The sequence below is a fragment of the Petaurus breviceps genome, unplaced genomic scaffold, assembly GCF_028583685.1.
Source record: "Petaurus breviceps papuanus isolate PSGF00001 unplaced genomic scaffold, PetGlider_PUasm1.0 90792, whole genome shotgun sequence".
NCBI classification, from domain to species: Eukaryota; Metazoa; Chordata; class Mammalia; order Diprotodontia; family Petauridae; genus Petaurus; species Petaurus breviceps.
Window position 1 is genome coordinate 17,582,354 of NW_027187347.1, and position 22,980 is coordinate 17,605,333.

The window sequence follows — 22,980 nt, forward strand, 5'->3', positions numbered from 1 at the left end:
TTTTAAAGAGATAGGTCTAACCACTAGTCCTAGAAAAATAAAGTGGAGTAAAAATTGACTGCCCAGCTTAGGGCATGTACCTGAATGGTAGCTCATTAAATTAACCCATCCATACATTAGCACCACAGATGAATAATGATCCTGATCCTTGATTTGAGTAGGAGAAAGAAATAAAAATAGGTTGCATGTGGGAAATTATGCAGTTCTTTCAATGTTATCTCAAACTGTTCATCATTGCTAGAGGCTATCTCTTTACCACCAAAAGTCTATCAGTCATGCTTTATCCTTGTGGGTCATAGAAATCATGATCTCAGAGGAATTAAAATGACAGATAATCCTTAGGACAATGGCATACATTTGATGAGCACGGGGAAACCATATTACAAGGGTAATCCACTGGTCACAACTCTCATCAAATTTTAAGGGACTGAATTTTGAATAAGATAGTCGCAATAACAATAGCCAGAAGAAAATTATTTTCTATGCTCTGTCTGAAAAGTTGATGATAATACAGTCTTTCTGTTTTAAATCTTTTGAAAGATACTTTTCTAAGACTGGCTAAAATGATGCTAAGTGCCCAAATACTGATAAGTTCCCCATTTCCACTACTATGTATTAAGTTCAAGTTTCAAAATATTTGTATTTAGAGTCAGAAGACCTAGATTTAAATATGAGTTCTGCCACTTACTAGCTTTGTCACCTTGGGCTATTGACTTATAGGAGGGGAGGAGAACCCACCACCTCAAGGTCACATGTGGATTAGAGGGATAACTTCAGACTCAGGAAGAACTGAATTCTACTCAAACTTCAGACATTTAGCAGTTGTGTGACCCCGGGCAAGTCACTTAACTACTGTCTGCCTCTGTAAAATGGGGATGATAATAGAACTAATCTTCCAGGTTTCTTGTGGGGATCAAATAAGATTCTGTTTGTAAAGTGCTTTGCAAACCTTAAACCACTACCGGTATTTAAAAAAAAGGTTATTCAGTTGTGCTCTACTCTTTGTGACCCCATTTGGGATTTTCTTGGCAAAATACTGGAGTGGTTTACCATTCCCTTCTCCAGCCCATTTTACTGATGAGAAAACTGAGACAAACAGGGTTAAGCTAGTAAGTGTCTGAGGCCCGATTTGAAATAAAAAATATAATCTTCCTGACTCCTGGCCCAACACTCTATCCACTGTGTCATCTATTAGATTATTATTATCTTTATCCTCCTTCCCCACCAAAATTACCTTGTTTTCACTCTGTATATTTATTTATCCATCCATCCATTCACTTATTAATTTGTGCACATGTTGTTTCTTCCTGACAGTTTCATTTCCTCTTTGTATGCCTAATATCTAGCACAGTGCCTGGTACATAGTAGATGCTTAATAAATGTTGATTAATTAATTTGGGGGTTGAGGCATAGGGAAGAATCGAGTATAACTCTAATGTTGTGAACCTGGAGGTTGGAAGTATGTGATGCCAACAATAGGGAAGCTGAATGCATGCATATACACCTGTGGCAAGGATAGGCTCATTCCCCCGGCTTTGTAAACCGCTTGGGCTCCCGGGTCCTTAGCTCCCTTGTCTGCTAGAGCAGAGATCGAATGAGCGAAACCAGAGTCCCCTGCTCATCGATTACTTTTGGGTGGAATCGTGATTGTCTGGATTCCCCCACAAGCCACTGAAGAGGCTGCGGGACGTCCCGTGCACGTCCACCTGGAAGGGGGCGGGGAGGGACCCCAAACCTAGGCACGCAGTAATCTGCCAGTCCACAAACCCGGCGCTCCCGGGAAGCCCCCGGCCCCCCATCTTTGTGCAGGCGGAGCGCGGCCCCACGTGGGCCGGCCCCTCCGCCGCCATCTTTGTGCAGGGCAGAGCTTTCGCCTGGGCCGCGGGAGCAGCTGCGGGGCTTTCCCCGATGGCGCCGCGGCCGCCCTCGCGGTTGCTGCTGTGGTTGCTGCTGCTGCTCCCGGCGGCTCAGAGCAGACGGAAGGACTCAGGTGAGCGTTGCGGAGAAGCTCAGTGCTTGCCTTTTGGAGGCTAAGCCTGCGTGTCCGGGATCGGGATGAGGAGGGAGGACCCCAGCTGTTTCCCGCCCCCATCTCTCTTTGGACTGGGGCTGGAGCTGGGGCTGGGGGTAGGGAGCTGGGGGCTGCGGGGACCCGGGGGTGAGGAGCCGGGGGCCGGGGGTGGGGAGCTGGGGGCAGGGAGCCGGGGCTGTGCAGTCCCAGAGTCACAGATTGTTGGAGCTGGGAGGGACCGTCTGAAGTCACCAGGTTTCCCCTCTCTTTTTGAGTGATAGGCGCCCCACGAGCTTGTAGGGACTTAGCCCGTCACACAGCAACCTGGCAGCAGAGCCGGGACCCTAGTGCTGATCTCCCAGTCCCTTGTTCAGTCTGGTTCCACGAACGCTTTTCACTAGAGAGAGGGATACGAGTGCGACCAGAGGAGCGGACGTAGGAGCCCGTGTGAAATGTGGCTCTGTGTGGGGTAGTGGTTGTGAGCTGAAGGGTCCAAGGAAAGGGTAACGAACTCCGCAGTGCCCAAGGCCGCCTGGGTGAGATGCGAGCACATTAATTACCCCGAGGCCCCAAACACTCGTGGCTTTGGCTGTGCTCTCTGACATGGATCTGTCTAGGCTAAGCTAGGCTCCTTGGGACAAGCATCCCAAGACTTGGGGCTTAGTTGTCGTTTTTCTTCAAAGGATTCTGAGAACAGAGGGCAAAGGGAAAGAAATGTTCAAGGCTGGTGGAAGTTTAAATAAACTTCTGTGGTTCAGTGATTCAGTGTGACAACCCGAATGACAGCGCTTGTATGAGACGAAAAGGCTTGAAGTTTTTCTGTCAAATGGAGACATTTGCTGGAGGAAAATGATGTATAACAACAATGAAGAATCTTTTCTCCTACCTTCTCCAACCCAACTAAATATTTATAGGCTCATAAATTTAGAGCCGGAAAGGGTCTTAGAGGTCCTCTAGTTCAAAGCTTTTATAGATAAGAAAATGGAGAATCAGAGAAGTTAAATGATTTGCCCAAGGCCACACAGATAAAGAAGTGGGATTTGGACCTATGTTCCTGGATTCCAGATCCCAACCCTACATGTTTTGGCCGTCCCTCACTTCTGTGCACTTGTTTTAGTTAGTAGGGTGGTAAGTGGGCAGTGGACAGAGTGCTGGACTTGGATTCTGATAGACTTGAGTTCAAATTCTGCCTCTCACTAGCTGTGTGATCCTAGACAAATCACTTAACCTGTTATCTGTAAAATGAAGATTGTAATAGCACCTGCCTCCCAGGGTTGATGTGAAAACTAAATAGAGATAACTTATGTAGAGCACTCTGTATATACTTTACTGCACTACACAAATTTTAGCTATTATTATTACTATTATTGTTCATCTTGCTTTGACTTTTCTTTTTTAGGTCCAAATTGGAAAGGATTTATTGACCAAATTAACAAGTCCATACAGAACTACCAGCCATGTCAAAGGGAAAACTGCAGCTGCCACCTTGGGTGAGTTTTCTTTCATGCTGCTTATTACCTGACAAATTTTGTTCCTTGCCCAGATATTGGTTGTGATGTTTAATGAATCAATTATACATATGTTCTGAACCTAATCTCTTTGGAGATTAGAATGTCTTTTTAGGCCACTTTTAACAAAGTGCTAGAGAAACCTAAGAAATAAGTGTCTTATTTTCAGTTGGTCTTTACTGTTAATATGGACCTTAGAAACAATCTGTTTCATCCCCCTTATTTTTACAAATGTGGGAATCTAGGCCCAAGGTTCTAAATCAGGGGTGGGGAACCTGTAGCCTTGAGGCCACATGTGACCCTCTAGGTCCTCAAATATGGCCTTTTGGCTAAATCCAAACTTCACAGAAAAAAATCCTCTTAATAAAAAAGATTTGCTTTGTAAAACTCTAGGCCGCAGGTTCCTCACCCCTCATTTAAGTCATTACCCCAAGGTGACATAGCTAGTAAATGGCAGAACTCATATTTAAATCCAGGTCTTCTGACTCTAAATACAAATACTTTGAATCTAGAACTTAATACCTAATAGTGGGGATAGGGAACTTCTCAGTATTTGGGTATTTAGTATCATTTTATCCAGTCTTGGGCAATACCTCTTCTCAGAATAATGTTTTCAAATGTAGGAAATAAAATACATAGTATTACAAAGGAAAACAATTTATTGAAATGCAGTTATCAAAATATGTTTCAAAAGTTCACAAAGCTGGACTTAGGAACCTTTGCCTTAATAGAAGAAAAGTTATATACGTACAAAACACAGGCTTTGTGTCCTCTTCCCTTTCTCATTGTACTCTCTAATCCTAACTCCAGTACTCAGATTCTCAAATGGTTTGTGGTCTCTGCCTGTCTTATGCTATTCCTGTTAATGTGCTCCCCGATATTCACCACTGGATCTAACCTGTGTGCCAGAGGTCCTTTCTCCATATGTTACAAGAAAACCAGTGGAATATTTGAGCTGTCCACTTGCCATCCCTGCTGTTACCACATGACAGCAGTATTAAAAGCGGGAGAAGACAAAGCGCTGTCTTCTTAGTTTATATTCAGTGATTTTCATTCTTTTTCAGTGTCATGGAGAAGGATTTGGCCCCCTTCCAAGGAGGAATCTCCAAAGAGGTAATGGCCAATGTGGTTAGCCGGAAACTAGGGACACACTATCAGATTATCAAGAACGAATTGTACAGAGAACACGATTGCATGTTTCCTGCAAGGTAAGAGGCATATAGAATATATATATTTATTTATCTTCTGGCATTGCTACACATTTTATTGTAGATAAACGCAGTTTCTGTGAACTGTCCTCATATTTCATTAATTCTATAAACAATAACTATGGCATTTATGGTTACAAAGCCTTTCGTTTAATTTATCACTTTGTCACATCATAGTGCCAGGCACATAATAGGTGCTCTATACATGCTTGTATGATAAATAAATAATCTAATTTAATCCACATGACAGCTGTGTCACCTAGGGAGTATAAGTGATTCCTGTTTTTCAGGTTAGGAAGCAGGCACTCCAGGTCACTCAGCTAGCTAGTAAGAAGTAGAGCCAGAGCTAGAACCCGGAGTTTTAGACTGCACAGATCACTCCTCTGGATGGTTTCCTTTTCCTTCCAATTTGTTCTCTACTCTTCCTCACCTTCAGTTCTTCAGTACCCTATGATTTCATTGGTCTCCTGATACATAATGCAGCTCTTATCACTTAATAGATCTTCAGGACTTTTTGCTGGTAGAAGAATTCTAGTCTAATTTTTATTTTTTAAATTATTATTTTTTGTCTTTTTGGAGGGGGAAGGCAGGGCAATTGTGGTTAAGTGACTTGCCTAAGGTCTCACAGCTAGTAAATGTCAAGTGTCTGAGGCTGGATTTGAACTCAGGTCCTTCTGACTTCAGGCCTGGTGCTCTATTCACTGTGCCACCTAACTACCCCAAAAATTCTAGTCTAGGAATGAGCCTCTCTGAACCACTAGGTTGATCCTTAGATGACAGACACCTAACCAGTCACTGGCTCATACTCAAAGCCTTTCCAGCTTGGGAGGACCTGCCAGGGAGGTCCTGGCATCAGGCACTCACTGTCATGATGAGGTGCCAGAAAATTCTCTACCTGCAAGAAATTGTTCTCCTTCTTATTTCAGTGACTTGGTTTCTGGTCCCTTTGTTAGGCTTCTGCTCTGAGTAAGTCACTGGGGATGCAAAGATGAAAAAGCCTCTGCCTTCAAAGAGCTTACACTCTTTTTAGGATGGCTGACAGGTACACGAATAAGTATGGTACAAGGTAGAATGTGATAAATGTAAAGGACAGATCAATCCAGAATGATAATAGAAAAATCTAAGGAGGAAGAAACTGTTTCAGCTGAGTGTATCAGGGAAAGCTTCCCAGAGGAGATGGTACCTGAGCTGGGCCTGGAAGGAAGAGAGACTTCAACAGATGGAGATGTAAAAGGATTACATGTTAGACACGGGAGTGGTCTGTGTAAATGGATGGAGGTAAGAAGATAGATAATAGTTTAATTTCTGAAAAACATTCATGAAAGGGGAATAAAATCGAAACATTTAATTGTAGCATGCTATGCAGTGCTTCACATGCATGACTAAAGATGTTGTATTTCCTCCCACAGACAATAGGGAGCCCCTTCAAAAATAGGTTTTGAGCAGAATAGTGACATGGTCAGCCTCTGTTTTAAGAAACTTATTTTGGCTGTAGTGTGTAAAGGCTCAGGCGAAACTTAGAGGCAAGGAGACCAATCAGGAGGCTATTGTAATAGACCAGGTAAGAGGTGATAAGGGCCTGAACGAGGGTGGTGGCAGTATGAGTGAAAAGAGAGAGAATGTGACAAATATAGAGATAGAATACACAGGACTTGGCAGCTGGTTAGATGGAGGTGAGGATTAAAAATGATGCCAAAGGTATTGAGCCTGGTTGACTAAGAAGATAGTGGTTCCATCCTCCAAGGTAGGGATATTGGGAGAGGTAGGTTCAGTGAATTCCAGTTTAAGCTACTCAAGGAGATATATGGTCTTTGCCTATCATTCTGTCTGAGGTAATACCCTGAGGGGAAGCAGATGCCAAGTGTTTCCCTAGCTCTGCTCTTGGCAGTATTGTGCCATGAAGCTAGATTGTGTCTGTCTCCTTTCTTACCTGAGGTTGTCAACAAGCAGTGAGCTAGTTGTAATTCTGCCTGTATAGAAAATCTCTGCAGGATGTTGACTGGCCAGACATGGTGAGCATGCATCCACGGGAGCTAGCAGGAGAGGACCAGGCTAAAGGAGTATATGAAGTACTGAAGAAGAAGAATTGAGTGTAATATATGGTGGCCTGCAGACATAACAAGGTACGTTGACTTTTAATAGCAAGTCTGAGGCAGCACACCAGCAAGTTGGAGGCCAAAGGGCATCTAGGTAGCAGGATAGGTATTTGAGTGTGCCGGGCTTCCATTAGGTGAATGGCTGTTAAGAGTGAGTAGATAGAGGTCAAGAAACATGCTGAGCCACAAACCAAAAAGCTGTCTCTTACTTAGCCATCTGTTCTTTTTCAAAAAGTCTTGAACAATTTTCGAAACTGCAGAAATTGGAGGGCAAAATAATCTTTCTTTTAAGGACCTATTTTCTCAGAAACATAGTTTTCTCTTTTTGTAATGTTGTGATTTGAATTACTCTACCATTTGTACACTTAAATGTCTCTTGCTATTTTTGAAAATCAGATGAAAGTAGGAATACAAGGCATGAAAAATCGCACAGAAATAAGATGTACTAAAAGGCATATTTGGGGAAAATTGTCAAGGTATTTAAGCAGACAGTGGTTAGGGGCAAGAAAGAAAAGTTGTCTTTGGAGAAAAGTTGAGAAAATGAACTTCCCTTCCATCTTTGCAGAAGTGGAGGACTGGGAATCTGGATTATTATATATACTGTCAGACCCAGCTGATAAGTTTGTTGTGTCTGCTGTATATTTTACACACACACACACACACACACACACACACACACACACACACACACACATTATGATTATGTTAGAGTGTGTGTGTGTGTGTGTGTGTGTGTTTTGAGAATGGATCTCCCTATCTCACCCCAGCTGAAAGCATAGTAGTCATTCACAGGCCCAGTCCCACTTCTGGTCATGGTGAAAGCGTTGACCTATTCTTTCTTTTTTTTAAATGATTTTTTAGTTTACATCATTCATTTCTACAAGATTTTGGGTTATAAATTTTCTCCCCATTTTTCTCCTACCCACTACCCCAAAACAGTGATCCCAATGAATATCCCCTCCCCCAATCTGCTGTCTCATATCTTCCCCCATCCACCCTCCGACTTTCCAGTAGGGCATGGTGGATCTCTATGCCCAAGTGCCTGTATATCTTATTTCCCAGTTACATGTAAAATGGTAATAATAATAATAATAATACACATATATTTTAAACATTTAATTTTAAACCTTTGAATTCCAGATTCTTTCCCTACCTCCCTCATCACCCACCCTTGCTAGGAAGATAAGCAATTCAATATTGGTTGTACATGTGTAGCTATGCAAAACCATTTCATAGTGGATATATTGTAAAAGACTGACTATATTTCCCTCCATCCTATCCCACCTCCCACTAGTTCTATTCCCTACTTTGATCCTGTCCCTTTTCAAAAGTGGATGCTTCCAACTTCCCTCACCCCCAGCCTGCCCTCCCTTCCATCATCCCCCCTCTCATCCCCTTCCTCCCTACTCTCCTGTAAGGTGAGATACCCTATTTAGTGTGTATGTCATTCTCTCTCTAAGCCCAATTCAATGAAAATAAGGTTGACTCATTCTCTTTTACCTTCCTGTTCTTTCCCTCCATTGTAACAGTTTTCCCTTGCCTCTTCTATATGAGATAATTTACCCCATTCTGTCTCTCCCCATCTCCTCTCATTATATTCCTCTCTCACCTCTTAATTTCACCTTTTAAGTATCATCCCTTCCTATTAAATTGGTCCTGTGCCCTCTATCTATGTATACCTGTACACATATACACACATTCACATATGTATTCATACACCCACATACCATCCTATATAGACATATATATGTATATGTATATACACACACATATATATTTATACACATTTCTATTCCCTTCAGCTATTCTCATACTGAGAAAAGTTTCATCATTTACAATTATCATTTTTCCATGTAGGGACGTAAATAGTTCAACTTTGATAAGTTCCTTATGATTTCCCTGTTTACCTTTTCATGCTTCTCTTGTTTCTTGTATCTGAATGTCAAATTTTCTATTCAACTCTGGTTTTTTTCATCAAGAATGCTTGAAAGTCCTCTATCCCACTGAATGATCATATTTTCCCCTGAAACATGATACTCAGTTTTGCTGGGTAGGTGATTCTTGGTTTTAATCCCAGCTCCTTTGACCTCTGGAATATCATATTTGAAGCCCTTCAGTCCCTCAGTGTAGAAGGTGCCAGATCCTGTGCTATCCTGATTGTGTTTCCACAATATTCAAATTGTTTCTTCCTGGCTGCTTGTAATATTTTCTCCTTGATCTGGGAACTCTGGAACCTGGCTATAATACTCCTAGCAGTTTTCTTTTTGGGATCTTTTTCAGGAGGTGATAGGTGGATTCTTTCAACCTGTATTTTGCCATCTGGTTCTAAAACATCAGGCCAATTTTCCTTGAGAATTTCTTGAAGGACAATATCTAGGTTCTTTTTTTGATCATGGCTTTCGGGTAGTCCAATAATTTTTAAATTATCTTTCCTGGATCTATTTCTCAGGTCAGTGGTTTTTCCAATGAGATGTTTCATATTGCCTTTTATTTTTTCATCTGTTTGGATCTGTTTAATAGTATCTTGATTTCTCATAAAGTCACTAGCTTCCATTTGCTCCAGTCTAATTCTGAAGGAATGATTCTCTTCAGTGAGCTTTTGAGATTCTTTTTCCATCTGGCAAATTCGGCTTTTTTTTTTTTAAAGCAATCGGGGTTAAGTAACTTGCTCAAGGTTATACAGCCAGTTATAAAACATAACAATTTTCTTTTTTTTTTTTTTAAAGCAATCAGGGTTAAGTAAGTTGCTCAAGGTTACACGGCCAGTTATTTCTGGGTGTGGTGCTAAGTATCTGAGCCCGGATTTGAACCCCAGGTCATCCCAACACTGGAGCCAGTGCTCTTACTCACTGAGCCACCTGGCCACCCCAAATTTGGCTTTTTAAGGCATTCTTCTCCTCATTGGCTTTTTGAGTCTCTTTTGCCATTTGAGTTAGTCTATTTTTTAAGGTGTTATTTTCTTTAGTCAGGTTGTTGACTCTCATTTCATAATTTTCTTGCATCATTCTCATTTCTCTTCCCAATTTTTCCTCCACTACTCTTATTTGGTTTTCAAAATCCTTCTTAAGCTCCTCTATGGCCTGTAAGCAGCATATTCTTTTGACGGTAGCTTTTGGTGCAGGAGTTCTGACTTCATTGTCTTCCTCCTGTTCCATCCCTGATCCTTTTTGTCCCCCAAAAAGGAATCCAAAGTTGGACTGCTGTGCTTAACTTGCTTTCCTCACTTGCTCATGTTGCCACTCAATTACTTGACTTTTGAGCTTTTTGCCACAGTAGAACTCTGCTACCAGAGGGGGGAGCTTTGTCCCAATTGCTGGGGATTTTTCAGCTGCTGGAGCTATCAGTTGGCTGACCTCTCTGAAGCCTCCACATACTCTGGCACATTGGTAATGCACCCCAGGACCTTCACCCCAGACAGTGATCCAGATCCAAGCAGGTTAAAGCAAGAGTCATTACCCCTCAGACTGGATGCTTGGTCCCCCTACAGTCTGCACACCAGGAGCTCTGAAGCAGCCTTGTGGCAGTGGCTGGATGGCCACCATGCCTCAGTCTCTTCTTGTCCTGGGGGCAAAGGCTGGACCACACTCCTGAACTCCAAGATCCCAAAGTCCACACTGCACTGACCTTCCACTTTGTCCTTAGCATCTGTGGATTGATAATTCTGGAAACTGCCACAGCTGCTGGTGATCTGAAGTCCCTCCAGCTGGTGGCTGGTTGTGGCTGCCCTGAGGCAAAAACTCAGGCTCACTGTGGGCTTGGCTTGGCTTCCAGCGTGCTTCCATAGCCTCTTCCTGCTGGCCTGCTTGACTGTCTTCAGGCGGAAGTTAGCTTCTCTGTGTCATTTTGTGGGTTCTGTAGCTCCAAAGTTTGTTTAGAGTTGTTTTTTACATGAATTGGAGGAGGTGGGAGTGGCAGCCCCACGGAAGTCCTGTTTCTTCTCCGCCATCTTGACTCCCTCTTTCTTTTTTTTTTTTTCTTGGAGGGGGGAAGGCAAGGCAATTGGAGTTAAGTGATTTGCCTAAGGTCACACAGCTAGTAAGTGTGTCAAGTGTCTGAGGGCAGATTTGAACTCAGGTCCTCCTGACTCCAGGGCTGGTGCACTATTCACTGTGCCACCTAACTGCCCCTGACCTGCAATTTCTGACCTTGATTAGTTCACCCCTACTTAGGCAGCCTGGTGCCTCTCCATTTTCCCCCTGCCATGTTCTCTGGACCATGCCATAATGATACTAGATTTGATTTGAACACCCAGTCAACTTTAGCCCAACTCCAGGTCAGATCTCCCAGGCTGTAGTGATCAACCAGCCTTACCATCCTTAGGAGCAGTGAATGAAGATATTCACAACCATATTTGACTGGAGAGGGATATATTCAGAAATGAAGGTTATGTTAAAAAAAAAAGATACAACATTAAAAAAATTTTTTAGAGCAAAATAATAGAAGTTTTATGTATAAATTCCCAGGAAGGAGGTGATTTTACTTCAGATGCTAGAAACAAGTTTAAGGACACAAATTATAATCACTATACCAATTTGCAATCATACCTACTGTTCAGTACTTATTGAACATTTTAAGTTTTCAAAGCCTCTTTCATAGACCCAGAGAATGGTTTCATCAAACATCAGTGAATTTTCATCCATTTCAAGGAATTGTAGAACTGTTCAAAATGGAGTCTAAGTTTTTGCTTCATGAGCAGGTAAAAGATTCCTTTTTTAAAATGGTATTTTATTTTCTTTCCCAATTATATGTCAAGACAAATTTTAGCATTTGTTTTTACAAGATTTTGAGTTCCAATTTTTTCTTCCTCTCTCCCTCCCCTCCCCTCTTCCTAAAATGGTAGGCATTTTGATATAGGTTATACATGTGCTATCATATAGAATATGTTTCCATATTATGTAAATATACATACATACATACAGTTGTGAAAGAAGAAACAGATCAAAAGGGGAAAAACATGAAAAAGAATAAAATAAAAAAAGTGTGCTTCTATCTGGATTCAGAGTCCACTAGTTTCTCATCTGGATGGGGATAGCATTTTCCTTCTTGAGTCTTTGTACTTTGTACTTGTCTTGGATCATTATATTACTGAGAAGATCTAAGTCATTCACAGTTCATCACACATTGTTGCTGATACTGTGTGCAATGTTTTCCTGGTTCTGCTTATTTTACTTTGTAAAAGTTTTTCTAGGCTTTTCTGAAATCTTCCTGCTCATCATTTCTTATTGCACTATAGTATTCCATTACATTCATATACCACAGTTTGTTTAGCCATTCTCCAATTGATAGACATCCCCTCAATTTCTAATCTTGATCGCTTTGGTTTTGTTTGTGCAAAAGCTTTTTAATTTAATATAATCAAAATTATCTATTTTATGTTTAAGAATGCTCTCTGTCTCGTTTGGTCATGAAGCTGTAACTCATTTAACTTCTTTAAGAATTTGGATGCTGGGCAGCTAGGTGGCAAAGTGAATAGAGCAGAGGTCCTGGAGTCAGGAGGACCTGAGTTCGTATCCATCTCAGACACTTAACACTTGCAAGTCGTGTGACTTTGGGCACTTAACCCCAACTGCCTGGCCCTCCTCCCTCCAAAAAGGAAAAAAAAGAATTTGGATGCTATACCACTTAGTGTATATATGTTTAGTATTGATATTACTTCATTTTCTATGGTACCTTTTAGTAAGATGTAGTTTCTTTCTTTATCTCTTTTAATTGGATCTGCTTTTGCCTTGTCTGAGATCAGGATTGCTACCCCCACTTTTTTTACTTCAGTTGAAGTATAATAGATTGAACTCCTGCCCCTTAGCTTTACTCGGTATGTGTCTCTCGTGTAAACAGTATATTGTAAGATTCTGGTTTTTCATCTACTCTGCTATCCTCTTCTGTTTAATGGGAGAGTTCATCTCATTCACATTCACAGTTATGATTACTAATTGTGTATTTCTCTCTATCCTGTTTTTCCTTCTGTTTGTCCTCTCTCCACTCACCCTTTCCCTTCTCACCATACCACCTCCCCAGATCTGCTCTCCCTTCTGTCAACACTCCTCCTCTTTCCCCTTTACTTAATCTCTTCCCCTCCTACTTCCTTCTTGGGTAAGATAGATTTCTAAATTCAACTGATTGTGTATATTATTCCTTTGAGCCAATTTGAGTCTCTGAGCCAACACTGAAGAGAATAAGGTTCAAGCAATGCCTATCTCCCACTCTCTCATTCCCCCCTCTACTATAATAGGTTTTTCCTGTCTCTTCATGTGTAATAATATACCTCATTCTACCCCCCCTTTCCTTCTGCACCCCGTGTACTCCTCTTAACCCTTAGTTATTAAATTCACCTTATACCTGTACCCTCTGTCTATGTATATTCCTTCTAGCTATACTATTAGTGCTACAAATTTTTTTTTCCTTTTGGAGGGCAATTGGAGTTAAGTAACTTGCCCAAGGTTACACGGCTAGTTTTTTTAGTGTGTGTGTTAAGTGTCTGAGGCCGGAACCGAACTCAGGTCCTCCTGACTCCTGGGCCGGTGCTTTACTCACTGCGCCACCTAGCCACCCCCTAGCTGTACAGTTTTAAAGAATTACAAGTATCATCTCCCCATGTAGGGCTGTAAACAGTTCAGTTCCTTTGAATCCCTTACATTTTTTTCCCCTTTTCCCCCTTTTCCCTTTTTCCCTCTTTAGGCTTCTCTTGGGTCTTGATATTAAAGATCAAATTTTTTGTTAAATTCTGATCTTCTCCTTATGAAAGCTTGAAATCTTTCTATTTCACTGAATGACCATTTTTTCCCTAGAAGTTTTATGCTTAATTTCATCAGGTACATGATTCTTAGTTGTAGTCCTAGTTCCTTTGCCTCCCAGAATATCATGTTCTTTGATCTCCAGTTCTTTAATGTTGCAGTTGCTAAATCCTGTGTAATCCTGATTGTGGCTCCTTGATATTTGAATTGTTTCTTTCTGGCCACTTGTAGTATTGTTTCCTTGACCTGATAGTTGTGTAATTTTGCTATATTGTTCCTTGGAGTTTTTATTTTGGGATCACTTTCCTGAGGTGATAGGTGGATTCTTTCAGTTCCTTTTTTGCCCTCTAACTCCAGGATATCAGGGCAGTTTTCCTTGATAATTTCTTGAAAGATGCTGTCCAGGGCCTCCTTTTTTTTTTTTTTTTTGGTTATAAAATAGTTCTAATTCAATTCTTTTCACATTACAAACATTCTCTGAAACAGGCAATGGAATTTGTTTGTGGTCACCCTCCCCCTACTTTCACAATACTGAACCTGGAATAACTGTTACCAAAATATACAGTACATCTGTTTACCATAAAAACAACAACAACTAGGTTTTGCTGCCCCCTCATGTCTTACAACAGGTACAAAAAAATTATAAATATGTGCACCCTTTGTTACTTACATTCTTTACATGCAAACACAAGGATCCAAAAGACAGACCCGCAGTTGCCTGAATGCTGGGTTTGCAACAGATTCACTTAGTATCTGGCAAAAAAATAAAAACCCCTGCCTGATTGCTGACCAGGTATGCCTTTTGATTATGGCTTTCAAGTAGTCCAATGATTCTGATGAGGTAAGATTCTTTTTTTTTTTTGCTTTTTGGAGGGGGGAAGGTAGGGCAGTTGGGGTTAAGTGACTTGCCCAGGGTCACAAGGCTAGTTTTTGTGTTAAGTGTCTGAGGCTGGACTTGAACTCAGGTCCTCCTGACACCAGAGCTGGTGCTCTATTCACTGTGCCACCTAACCACCCCAAAAGATTCTTTAGCAAGAATTTGCTCTTACACTAGAAAGTTTTTTATTTGAACTTAATGTTTGTAGCTAAGTAAAGGATAGGGACCTTTCCACAATCTGACTCTATCTGGTCTCCTTTTCCAGCCTTATTCTACACTCCTTCTGCCAGCCTGCTCTCTTATCCAGCCAGACTGATTACTCAGCATCCCCCAGACACATTTCAAGGTTTCATATCTCATGAAAAGATGTGCCTTTGCTCGTGCTGTTCCTTAGTTGTGGCCTTCCCACAGAGTTTGTAATCTAGTAGAGGGATCCTACAAATACACACAAAACTTATAATGTATGATATTGTGTTATGTACATGAAAGAGACACCAAACTAAAACTCTTTGAGACCTGAAGGGAAAAGATTATTATTGATTACAGGCAGTTGGAATACTTAAAGGTGAAGGTGGAATTTGACTTGAGCCTCAGAGAAAAAAACCTTAGATTAGGAGCCAAGAAACCTGAATTATAGTCCTGACTCTGTCCTTGGGTTGGTATGTATGACCTTGGATAAGACTAGTGAGTCAATAAACACTTATTAATCATCTACTGTGTGCAGGGTATTGTACTAAGCCCTAGAAAAGATAGTCTCTACCCTGAAGGAGTTCACAATCCAATGGGGAAAACCACTCTACAAATTAGATATATACATGATAAATAGGAGATAATCAATAGAGAGAAGGTACTAATAGTGGTAGTAGTGGTGGTAGTAGTAGTGGGGAGGAGGAGTAGTGGTGACTAGCATTTATAGAGTGCTTTAAGGTTTGCAAAGCACTTTACAACCCAGTTCCCAATTGATGTGGAAGGGTGGAAACAAGGATTTATTAAAGTGCCTTCTGTATGCTAGGCAATGAGCAGAGCACTTTACAAATATCACCTCATTTTATCCTCACAAATATTCTGTAAAGTAGGTGCTATTATTATCCCCATTTAACAAATGAGTAAAGTGGGGGTGGATAGGTAGTGCAGTGACCTGAGTTCAAATCCAGCCTCAGACATTTAACACTTACTAGCTGTGTGACCTTGGGCCCCAATTGCCCTGCCTTCTCTCCTCCGAAAAAGCAAAAACAAGCAAAAAAAAACAAAACCCCAAAATGAGGAAAGTGATTCAGACAGAGGTTAAGTGACTTGCTCAGGGTCATACAGCTAGTAATTAACTGTCTGAGGCCATATTTGATCTCAGATCTTCCTAATTTCAGGCTCAATTCTGTCCACTACAACACCTAGCTGCCTAGGTTGTAGAGTTGTAGGAAGAAAGTAATAGTAGAAAATATACAGTGGGGGCAGGTGGGTGTTGCAGTGGCCCTGGAGTCAAGAGGAGTTGAATTCAAATGTGGCCTTAGTCACTTAACCGCACTTGCTTCATCACCTCCAAAAGAAATTATACAGCTGACTTCTTAAATCTCTCTGACTCCTAAGCTGTACTCCCTCACCCCACTTGGCAAGACCTCCACAACATCCCTTTCATCAGTCCCCACATCTCCTACTCCAGTCCCTTATCCCTCTCTGTGTGAGCTATTACAAAAGTCCCATAATTGGCCTTCTAGCTTCTAGTCTCTCTTCTCTCTGCTCCCTCCTTCACACAAATGCCAAATTAATATTCTTTAAATTCAAGTCTGAACACATTATTCCTTTGGTCAAGAAACTTAGGATAAAATACAACCTCCTTTGTTTGACATTGCATGACCTTCATGGTCTAGAAGGTGGAATTTGAGTTAAGCCTCAGAGAAAAAAGGCTCCGGGCTTTCCAGGCTGGTTATACATTATTCTTCCTTACATATTCCATGCTTCAGCCAGGCTATCCCACTTGCCATTGCCTCTACGTGATATGTCTTCTCCTGCCTCAGTGCCTTTCATGCTTGCAGTGTCTCCCTTTTTATCTCTACCTCTTGGAACCTCTAGCTCTCTTGAAGTTAAAGCTCGAAAGACTCCTCCTTTAAGAAACCTTTCCCATTTCCCCAGCCATTAGTCTCCCTTGCACTTCTCCATCACTTTGCAGTTGTTTCATCTATATTCTCTGTATACTTTTCTGTGAACATGTGTCCCTCTCTTTGAGAGCTGAGACTATTTTTCTTTTGTATTTGTATTCCCTGCATCTAGCACAGGGCTAGCACATAGTAGACACTTAGTAAATGTTGTTGATTGATTATTACAGATTTCCTTGAATGCTAGACTAAAGAATTTTAACTTTAGGTAAATAGAAAACTACTGGAAGGTTTTGAAAGAGATCAGATCTGTGCAGAGGGAAGATTCTGTCATTGGGACAGTAATAATAATAATGCTGATAACTAATATTTACATAGCATATTAAGATTTACAAGGCATTTCACATAATTAAAGACAATATGACCAAACTTTAACGTCAGATTTAAAAATTCCAAATAAAATGTCTGTGATTTTTAATAGGTAGTTAACCTCTCAAAGATTGCCTTAAAGTGGAATTCCATCTTCTTACAATTTATCTAAGTCTGAGAAATTTTATTTGCATAAGTTACAGAGACTTTCATGGCCTTTAAAAAAATTAATAATCCAGGGCATGGTGGGAACTAAAGTATACATTCAGAATTTCAAAGATGAGCAGAGAGATTTTGCTTAGCAGTGGGACAGGTGACTTTGCAAAGGAGTAACTAATACTTGAGCAACTAAATTTCACAGAGGCAAGAGAACAGAGATCCTTTGAAGGACTCCAAGTGAAAAATAGCATGTTCTACATGGTTTTAACTCTGATTCTATAATGTAGCTTTTAGGAGTTGTTCATAAGTTTTATGTAACCTTCCTTTCATACTGTGTCCTGGTATGATGCTAGGATGCATGGTTGGGGTAGGGAGACAGGGAAGAGGATAAAAGAGACACATGCTAAATGTGTCTTCACAAGGGGAGGCATTATGTCTTCACTGTTTTTATATGCCCCTTACTTCCCAGCCTGCTTGCTGCTTTCCAAATAATAAGTGCTTAATCTGTGGTTGTTAAATGACTGGTATAGCCACGTTTTTGAAACTGAGGAATCTCTAAGGAAACTTAAACATGGTATCTTATGATAATGTTTGACTCATACATTGCTTTTAATATTGTCTTTGTATTCAGGTTGCATGTGATGGAAATTGAGAGTGGAGGTGGTCTGTGAAGGCTGTTGAAACTAATTTGAAAGATAAAACTCCTTGAGAGTTGCATAATTATGGGGTTAAAATGGTAGAATTATATTACAGCTAAAAGCCAAACCTTTAGGTAAGGTAGAATAGTAACAACTTAGCTTCCAAATCTAATCATAATAACAATAATAATTCCCATTCCATTGACCCGTTAAGGTTTACAGAGAACTTTCCTCATGAAAACCCTGTGCAGTACATGGTACAAGTGGTTTCTCCATTTATAAAAGACTCAGTTGAGGTTCAGAGTGGTTAATTGACTTGTCCAGGGTCACATAACTAGTAAGGATCAGAGTTGGGATATAGAAAATTTGAGCTAGAAGGAACCGTAGGGGTCATCAAATCCAGTCCCTTCATTTTACAGATAAGGAAATTGAGTCCCAGGGAGGTTAAGTGATTTGATGAAGATAATGGAGTAAGATGGTTGAAGAACCAGGACTAGAGCCCAGTCCTTCCTATTGTCCCCTCCTACTTGTGCATCTATGGATGGCACTTACTGAGGACTCCTTAAAACTGGCAGACTGCAAGAAAACCATCTGGTGAAAAGTGCCAAAGCAGGAATAAAGGATCAGTATTTGTCTAGGAAAACTTGTAACAAGGGAACCAATTGATGAAGAGTTATTCAGCAACCAGAGTAGCTTATCCCCAAATAGATAACGTGCATGATTGTATATAAAGTGGACTAGGTCCTGCTTCCTGAACATTAACCTTCCCAGCTTCCCAACAGCTGAGTCATGTGATCGTGTTTTTGCTCTTCCTTGAGAGGCTAATGGGGATCCCTACCTCTGCCTTGGTAAAAAGTGTTGCAGTGGCGAATTTGTGGTATTTATGCTTGGCAGGTGCAGCGGTGTAGAACACTTCATTTTGGAAGTTATCGACCACCTTCCTGACATGGAGATGGTGATCAATGTGCGGGATTATCCTCAGGTTCCTAAGTGGATGGAACCTATCATTCCAGTCTTCTCCTTCAGTAAGGTGAGAAAAGGAAATTTACTGTGCAAGAAGAGTCATCTTATGAAAGCTTTATGGGAACATGTTTGTGATGCTTATGATGTACTTACCATAGCTAATTCTTCCATTTTTCCACCTGCCTGTAGTTTGCAGCATTTACTTGCATTCTCTAGAACATGACATAGAAAGTGGATTTTACCATATGAATGTAATTGTCACATTTACTGAGTCCCCATAGGTGTGGCATATGGTCAGAGTTGAATGGATTGTGTGTGCCATTATGATGAAGGAGGAAGAATAACTTTTTTTTTTTACCCATTTGCATGTGAGAAGTGGGAAAGTTGAAAGTCTCCAATAAGAGAGGTTCATCAGAAAGAAACTTAGAAAATGGGAGGACAGCTAGATCTTCCTGAAAAGAATAGCCTTCCACTTTTTTGTTGTTATTTAGTCATTTCAGTCATATTTGACTCATTACCCCTAGTGGGGTTTTCTTGGCAAAGGCACTAGAGTGGTTTGCCATTTCATTCTCCAGCTCATTTGACAGATTAGGAAACTGGGGCTAACAGGGTTAAATGACTTGCCCAGGGTCACACAGCAAGTAAGTATCTGAGGCCAGATTTGAACTCACAAAGAGGAGTTTTCTTGACTCTAGGCTTGGCACTTTATCCAGTGCACCAGCTAGCTGCCCTTTATTAAGCATCCCACTTTATTCTATCATAATTTAGGTTCTGATTTGTTAATTAGTCAGTAAGTATTTATTGAGCACTCAAGAGGTGAGAGGGTACATAAAAGAAATATATATAGCATAGTTCCTGGCCTCAAGGAACTTAAGTGTTTTGGGGGAGACAAGATAAATATGCATGAAGGAATTTAAAGCAGACATCATGAATGGAACCTGACAGTCCCTGAGTTCCCTCCTATACTGAGAGTCTCTACACTGAACACATTGGTGAATTATTTTCTTGAATTGAAAAACCAGCAGTTTTATGCTCATCTTTTCCATTAGTAAGACAGTAGTGATTTAAATTCATCCATAGCCAGCTTTGCCATTTTGTTTCTAGACATTACAAAGCGGGGAACAAAATTTCTGGAACAAAGAAAAACTCGAAAAAATGAAGACCTTATTGGGAAACTTGTGAAAATGACTATAGTTGGGTTCTTGTCACTTCATCCCAAGATCGTTTTCCAGTGATTTTTATGTTTCTGTTGAAGACCTCTGAGTACCATGATATCATGTATCCTGCATGGACATTTTGGGAAGGGGGACCTGCTGTTTGGCCAATTTATCCTACGGGTCTCGGGCGATGGGATCTTTTAAGAGAAGATCTTGCAAGGTAGGATTTTCAAAGAGGTATATTTTCCCTCTTATATTCATTTCTTTTCCAGAACCTATAGCTAAGAAGACAAAAATGACTAATTTAGAAAGAAATAATAATGGGTGTCTCAGACCAATGAACTTTGTCCATGGCAGTATTTACATGTAACATGCCTTGGGTTTTTACCCTATTTTGTCAGTATATCAGAACGCCATCTTCAGTCTGTGGGCATTTATTGCACATTTGGCCATATTTTAGAGTAATAATGAAATTTATTATATTTACATTTAAAATGTAGCTACTTTTGTTACCCTGTATTTTTAATTTAATACATTGTTTCAACATAGCAACCATTTCCCCCCCTTTGATATTTAAATTTCTGTAACTACTTTTGTTACCTTGTATTTTTAAATTTGTTAATATTGTTTCAACATAGCAAACATTCCCTCCCCTCCAGCTCCTTCTGAAGTACATTCTATGGAAAATTTTTCCTTTTTCAGTTAACAGGAGGGATATGACCTTTAACTTTGACGTTATGGTTGGTAGTAACATTGAATGTTGTTTTTGACCAGAGTTTTGTTGCCTCTCTGGGCTGTTTACATTGTTGCAGTCTTTGTGCATTTTGTTCTTTTGGCTCTGCTTTGTTCACATTTGTTGCAGCAAGCACCCCGACATACCCAGGGTGGCTGACAATGCAGATTCTTAGATTTGCTTTTCTAAAGGAAAGCAACTCAAAATGGGTTAACAAGCTTACTTTAATCAAACATATGTCATTTACCTAGTTCAGGGGAAAGAGGTCAGCACCCCGAACTTTAGAGAATACAGAGGTTACAAGCAGACAACAAATGCAGAGAAACCAATCAGCAGACAGGCTTCCAGCTGCCTCACCATTACATCCATACCTAGTCAGTTACCAGAGAGGGAAGCATCAAGAAATGGGTTTTCAAGGGGTGGGGGGGGATGGGGGGGTGGCTCTCAACGGCTGCCCAGAGTTTCATCTGGTCAAATCACACAACACTTCTCAAAATGAGCCCCAAAACAAAGCCTCACATCAGGATTTATATAGCCTTCTGAGTCAGAGAATGTAACAACCCTCTAGACCCACTGCCCAATCACAAAGTGTCTCCTGAAAAACAAGCCTCCTGCCCCAGGCTCCAGGTGCACTTAAGGCTATGGAAGGGCCTAGGGGCAGGGGAGAGCTTAAATTCACATTCCCATTACAACATTGTATCACTTCATACCACCCTTCCCACGTTGCTCGGAATCCTTACAGTGCAGTAGTAGTTTATTGTATTCTCATGCCATATTTTGTTCAACTATTCTCAAATTGTTGCTTTTTTCTGAGAAAGGAGAAAAAGCCACTTTTAAGGTGAAAAACTATAGATATTTTGTGATGCAGAAAGAGAGTAGCTTAATGTTACTTTTTGGAAACTCAGTAAAGTAAGAATGATACAATTTATTCATCTGATGACCCTGCATTCAGTTCAGTTCAATAAACATTTTTTAATCAGCTACTATTTGCCGAACAATGAAGTGTATGCAGAGTATGAAACATACTAGGAGAGATATTAAATTTACATGGTAGTGCCTCCTTCCTATGGGTCTACAAATAAGTTCAAGTCTTTTCAGTTCCAAAAACCAAATGAACAAACCTGAAAAAAACCTTCCCTTGCATTTTCTAGCCCTTCCAGTTACTGTCCAATTTGTCTCCCCTCCTTTCCTAGGAAACTTCATGAAAAAGTTATCTCTTTTCACTATGTCCATTTCATTACCACTTTTTTTCTCCTCTTTACTCTCTCTCTCTCTTGAAAAGGGAATTCTGTCTTTACTGTCTATTTCTGTTGTCTAATTTCTGTCTGTTGAAACTATTTTGAGATCACCAATGACCTCCTACTCGTACCAAATCCAGTGATCTCTTTTCATTCTTCATCTTCCTTAATTTATCTCAAGTATTTGACACTGTTGACCATCTCTCTTCCATAAGCATATGGTCTCTTCACAATCCTATAAGACAAATAATTGTTTTAAAACTGTTTATTTGATAATTTTTATATTTGTACTGTTACTAAAAAGTTGTATAGAGAATGAATATCTTTTTGTCAAAGTATGTTTTCTCATTAGCCTGATTTAGAATTTTTAAAATACATTTTTATTTATTTTGTTAAATATTTTCCAATTACATGTAAAATTTTTTTAAATATTCAATTTTTTTTAAATTTGAGTTTCAGGGCAGCTAGGTGGCACAATGAATAGACCACCAGCCCTGGAGTCAGGAGGACCTGAGTTCAAATCTGGCCGCAGACACTTGACGCACTTACTAGCCATGTGACTTTGGGCAAGTCACTTAACCCCAATTACCCTCCAAAAAAAAGCAAAAAAATTTTTGAATTTCAAATTCTCTCCTCCTTCCCATTCCTCCCTCACCCATTGAAAAGGCAAGCAATATGATATCAAATATATATATGAAGTCATAAAAACCATATTTCCATATTAGCCATGTTGCAAAAGAAAACAAAAAAAAAACCACCAAGAAAAATAAAGTTTAAAAAGTATGCTTTAATCTGCACTCAGTTCATCAATCAGTTCTCTCTCTGGGGGTAGATAGCATTTTTCATTATGGGTCCTTTGGAATTATCTTGGATCATTGTCTTGATCAGAGCAGCTGAGACTCACAGTTGATCATTGTTTAATATTTCTATTACTGTGTACAATGTTCTTCTGGTTCTGTTCACTTCACTTTGCATCATTTCATTTAAGTCTTCCCAGGTTTTTCTGAAGCCATTCTGCTCATGATTTCTTATCTGTTTTATAATTTTAGAGATATGTAATCACTTAAAGTTTTTGTTCTGTAGCAAGGAGGCATAGTGAATTCCCAGACCAGGAAACAGTGTGAGGCAAACTTATAAATGGAAACAGGGTGTGTATAGAGGGAAGACAAGTAGTTTAGTCTCATTATAGCATAAAGTATGTA

At 40.3% G+C, this 22,980-nt stretch overlaps 1 protein-coding gene across 1 annotated transcript in view; it reads left to right on the forward strand.

The window, feature by feature from the left end:
* Nucleotides 1-1,810: 1,810 nt before the first annotated feature.
* The window catches only part of POGLUT1 (protein O-glucosyltransferase 1), a 37,020-nt gene continuing 15,850 nt past the window's right edge, over nt 1,811-22,980 (forward strand). The window contains exons 1-5 of the mRNA XM_069069977.1: nt 1,811-1,990; nt 3,411-3,501; nt 4,584-4,727; nt 18,582-18,717; nt 19,906-20,027. Coding sequence (XP_068926078.1) covers nt 1,909-1,990; nt 3,411-3,501; nt 4,584-4,727; nt 18,582-18,717; nt 19,906-20,027 — 575 coding nt within the window. The 5' untranslated portion in view covers nt 1,811-1,908. The remainder of the gene's footprint in view (nt 1,991-3,410; nt 3,502-4,583; nt 4,728-18,581; nt 18,718-19,905; nt 20,028-22,980) is intronic.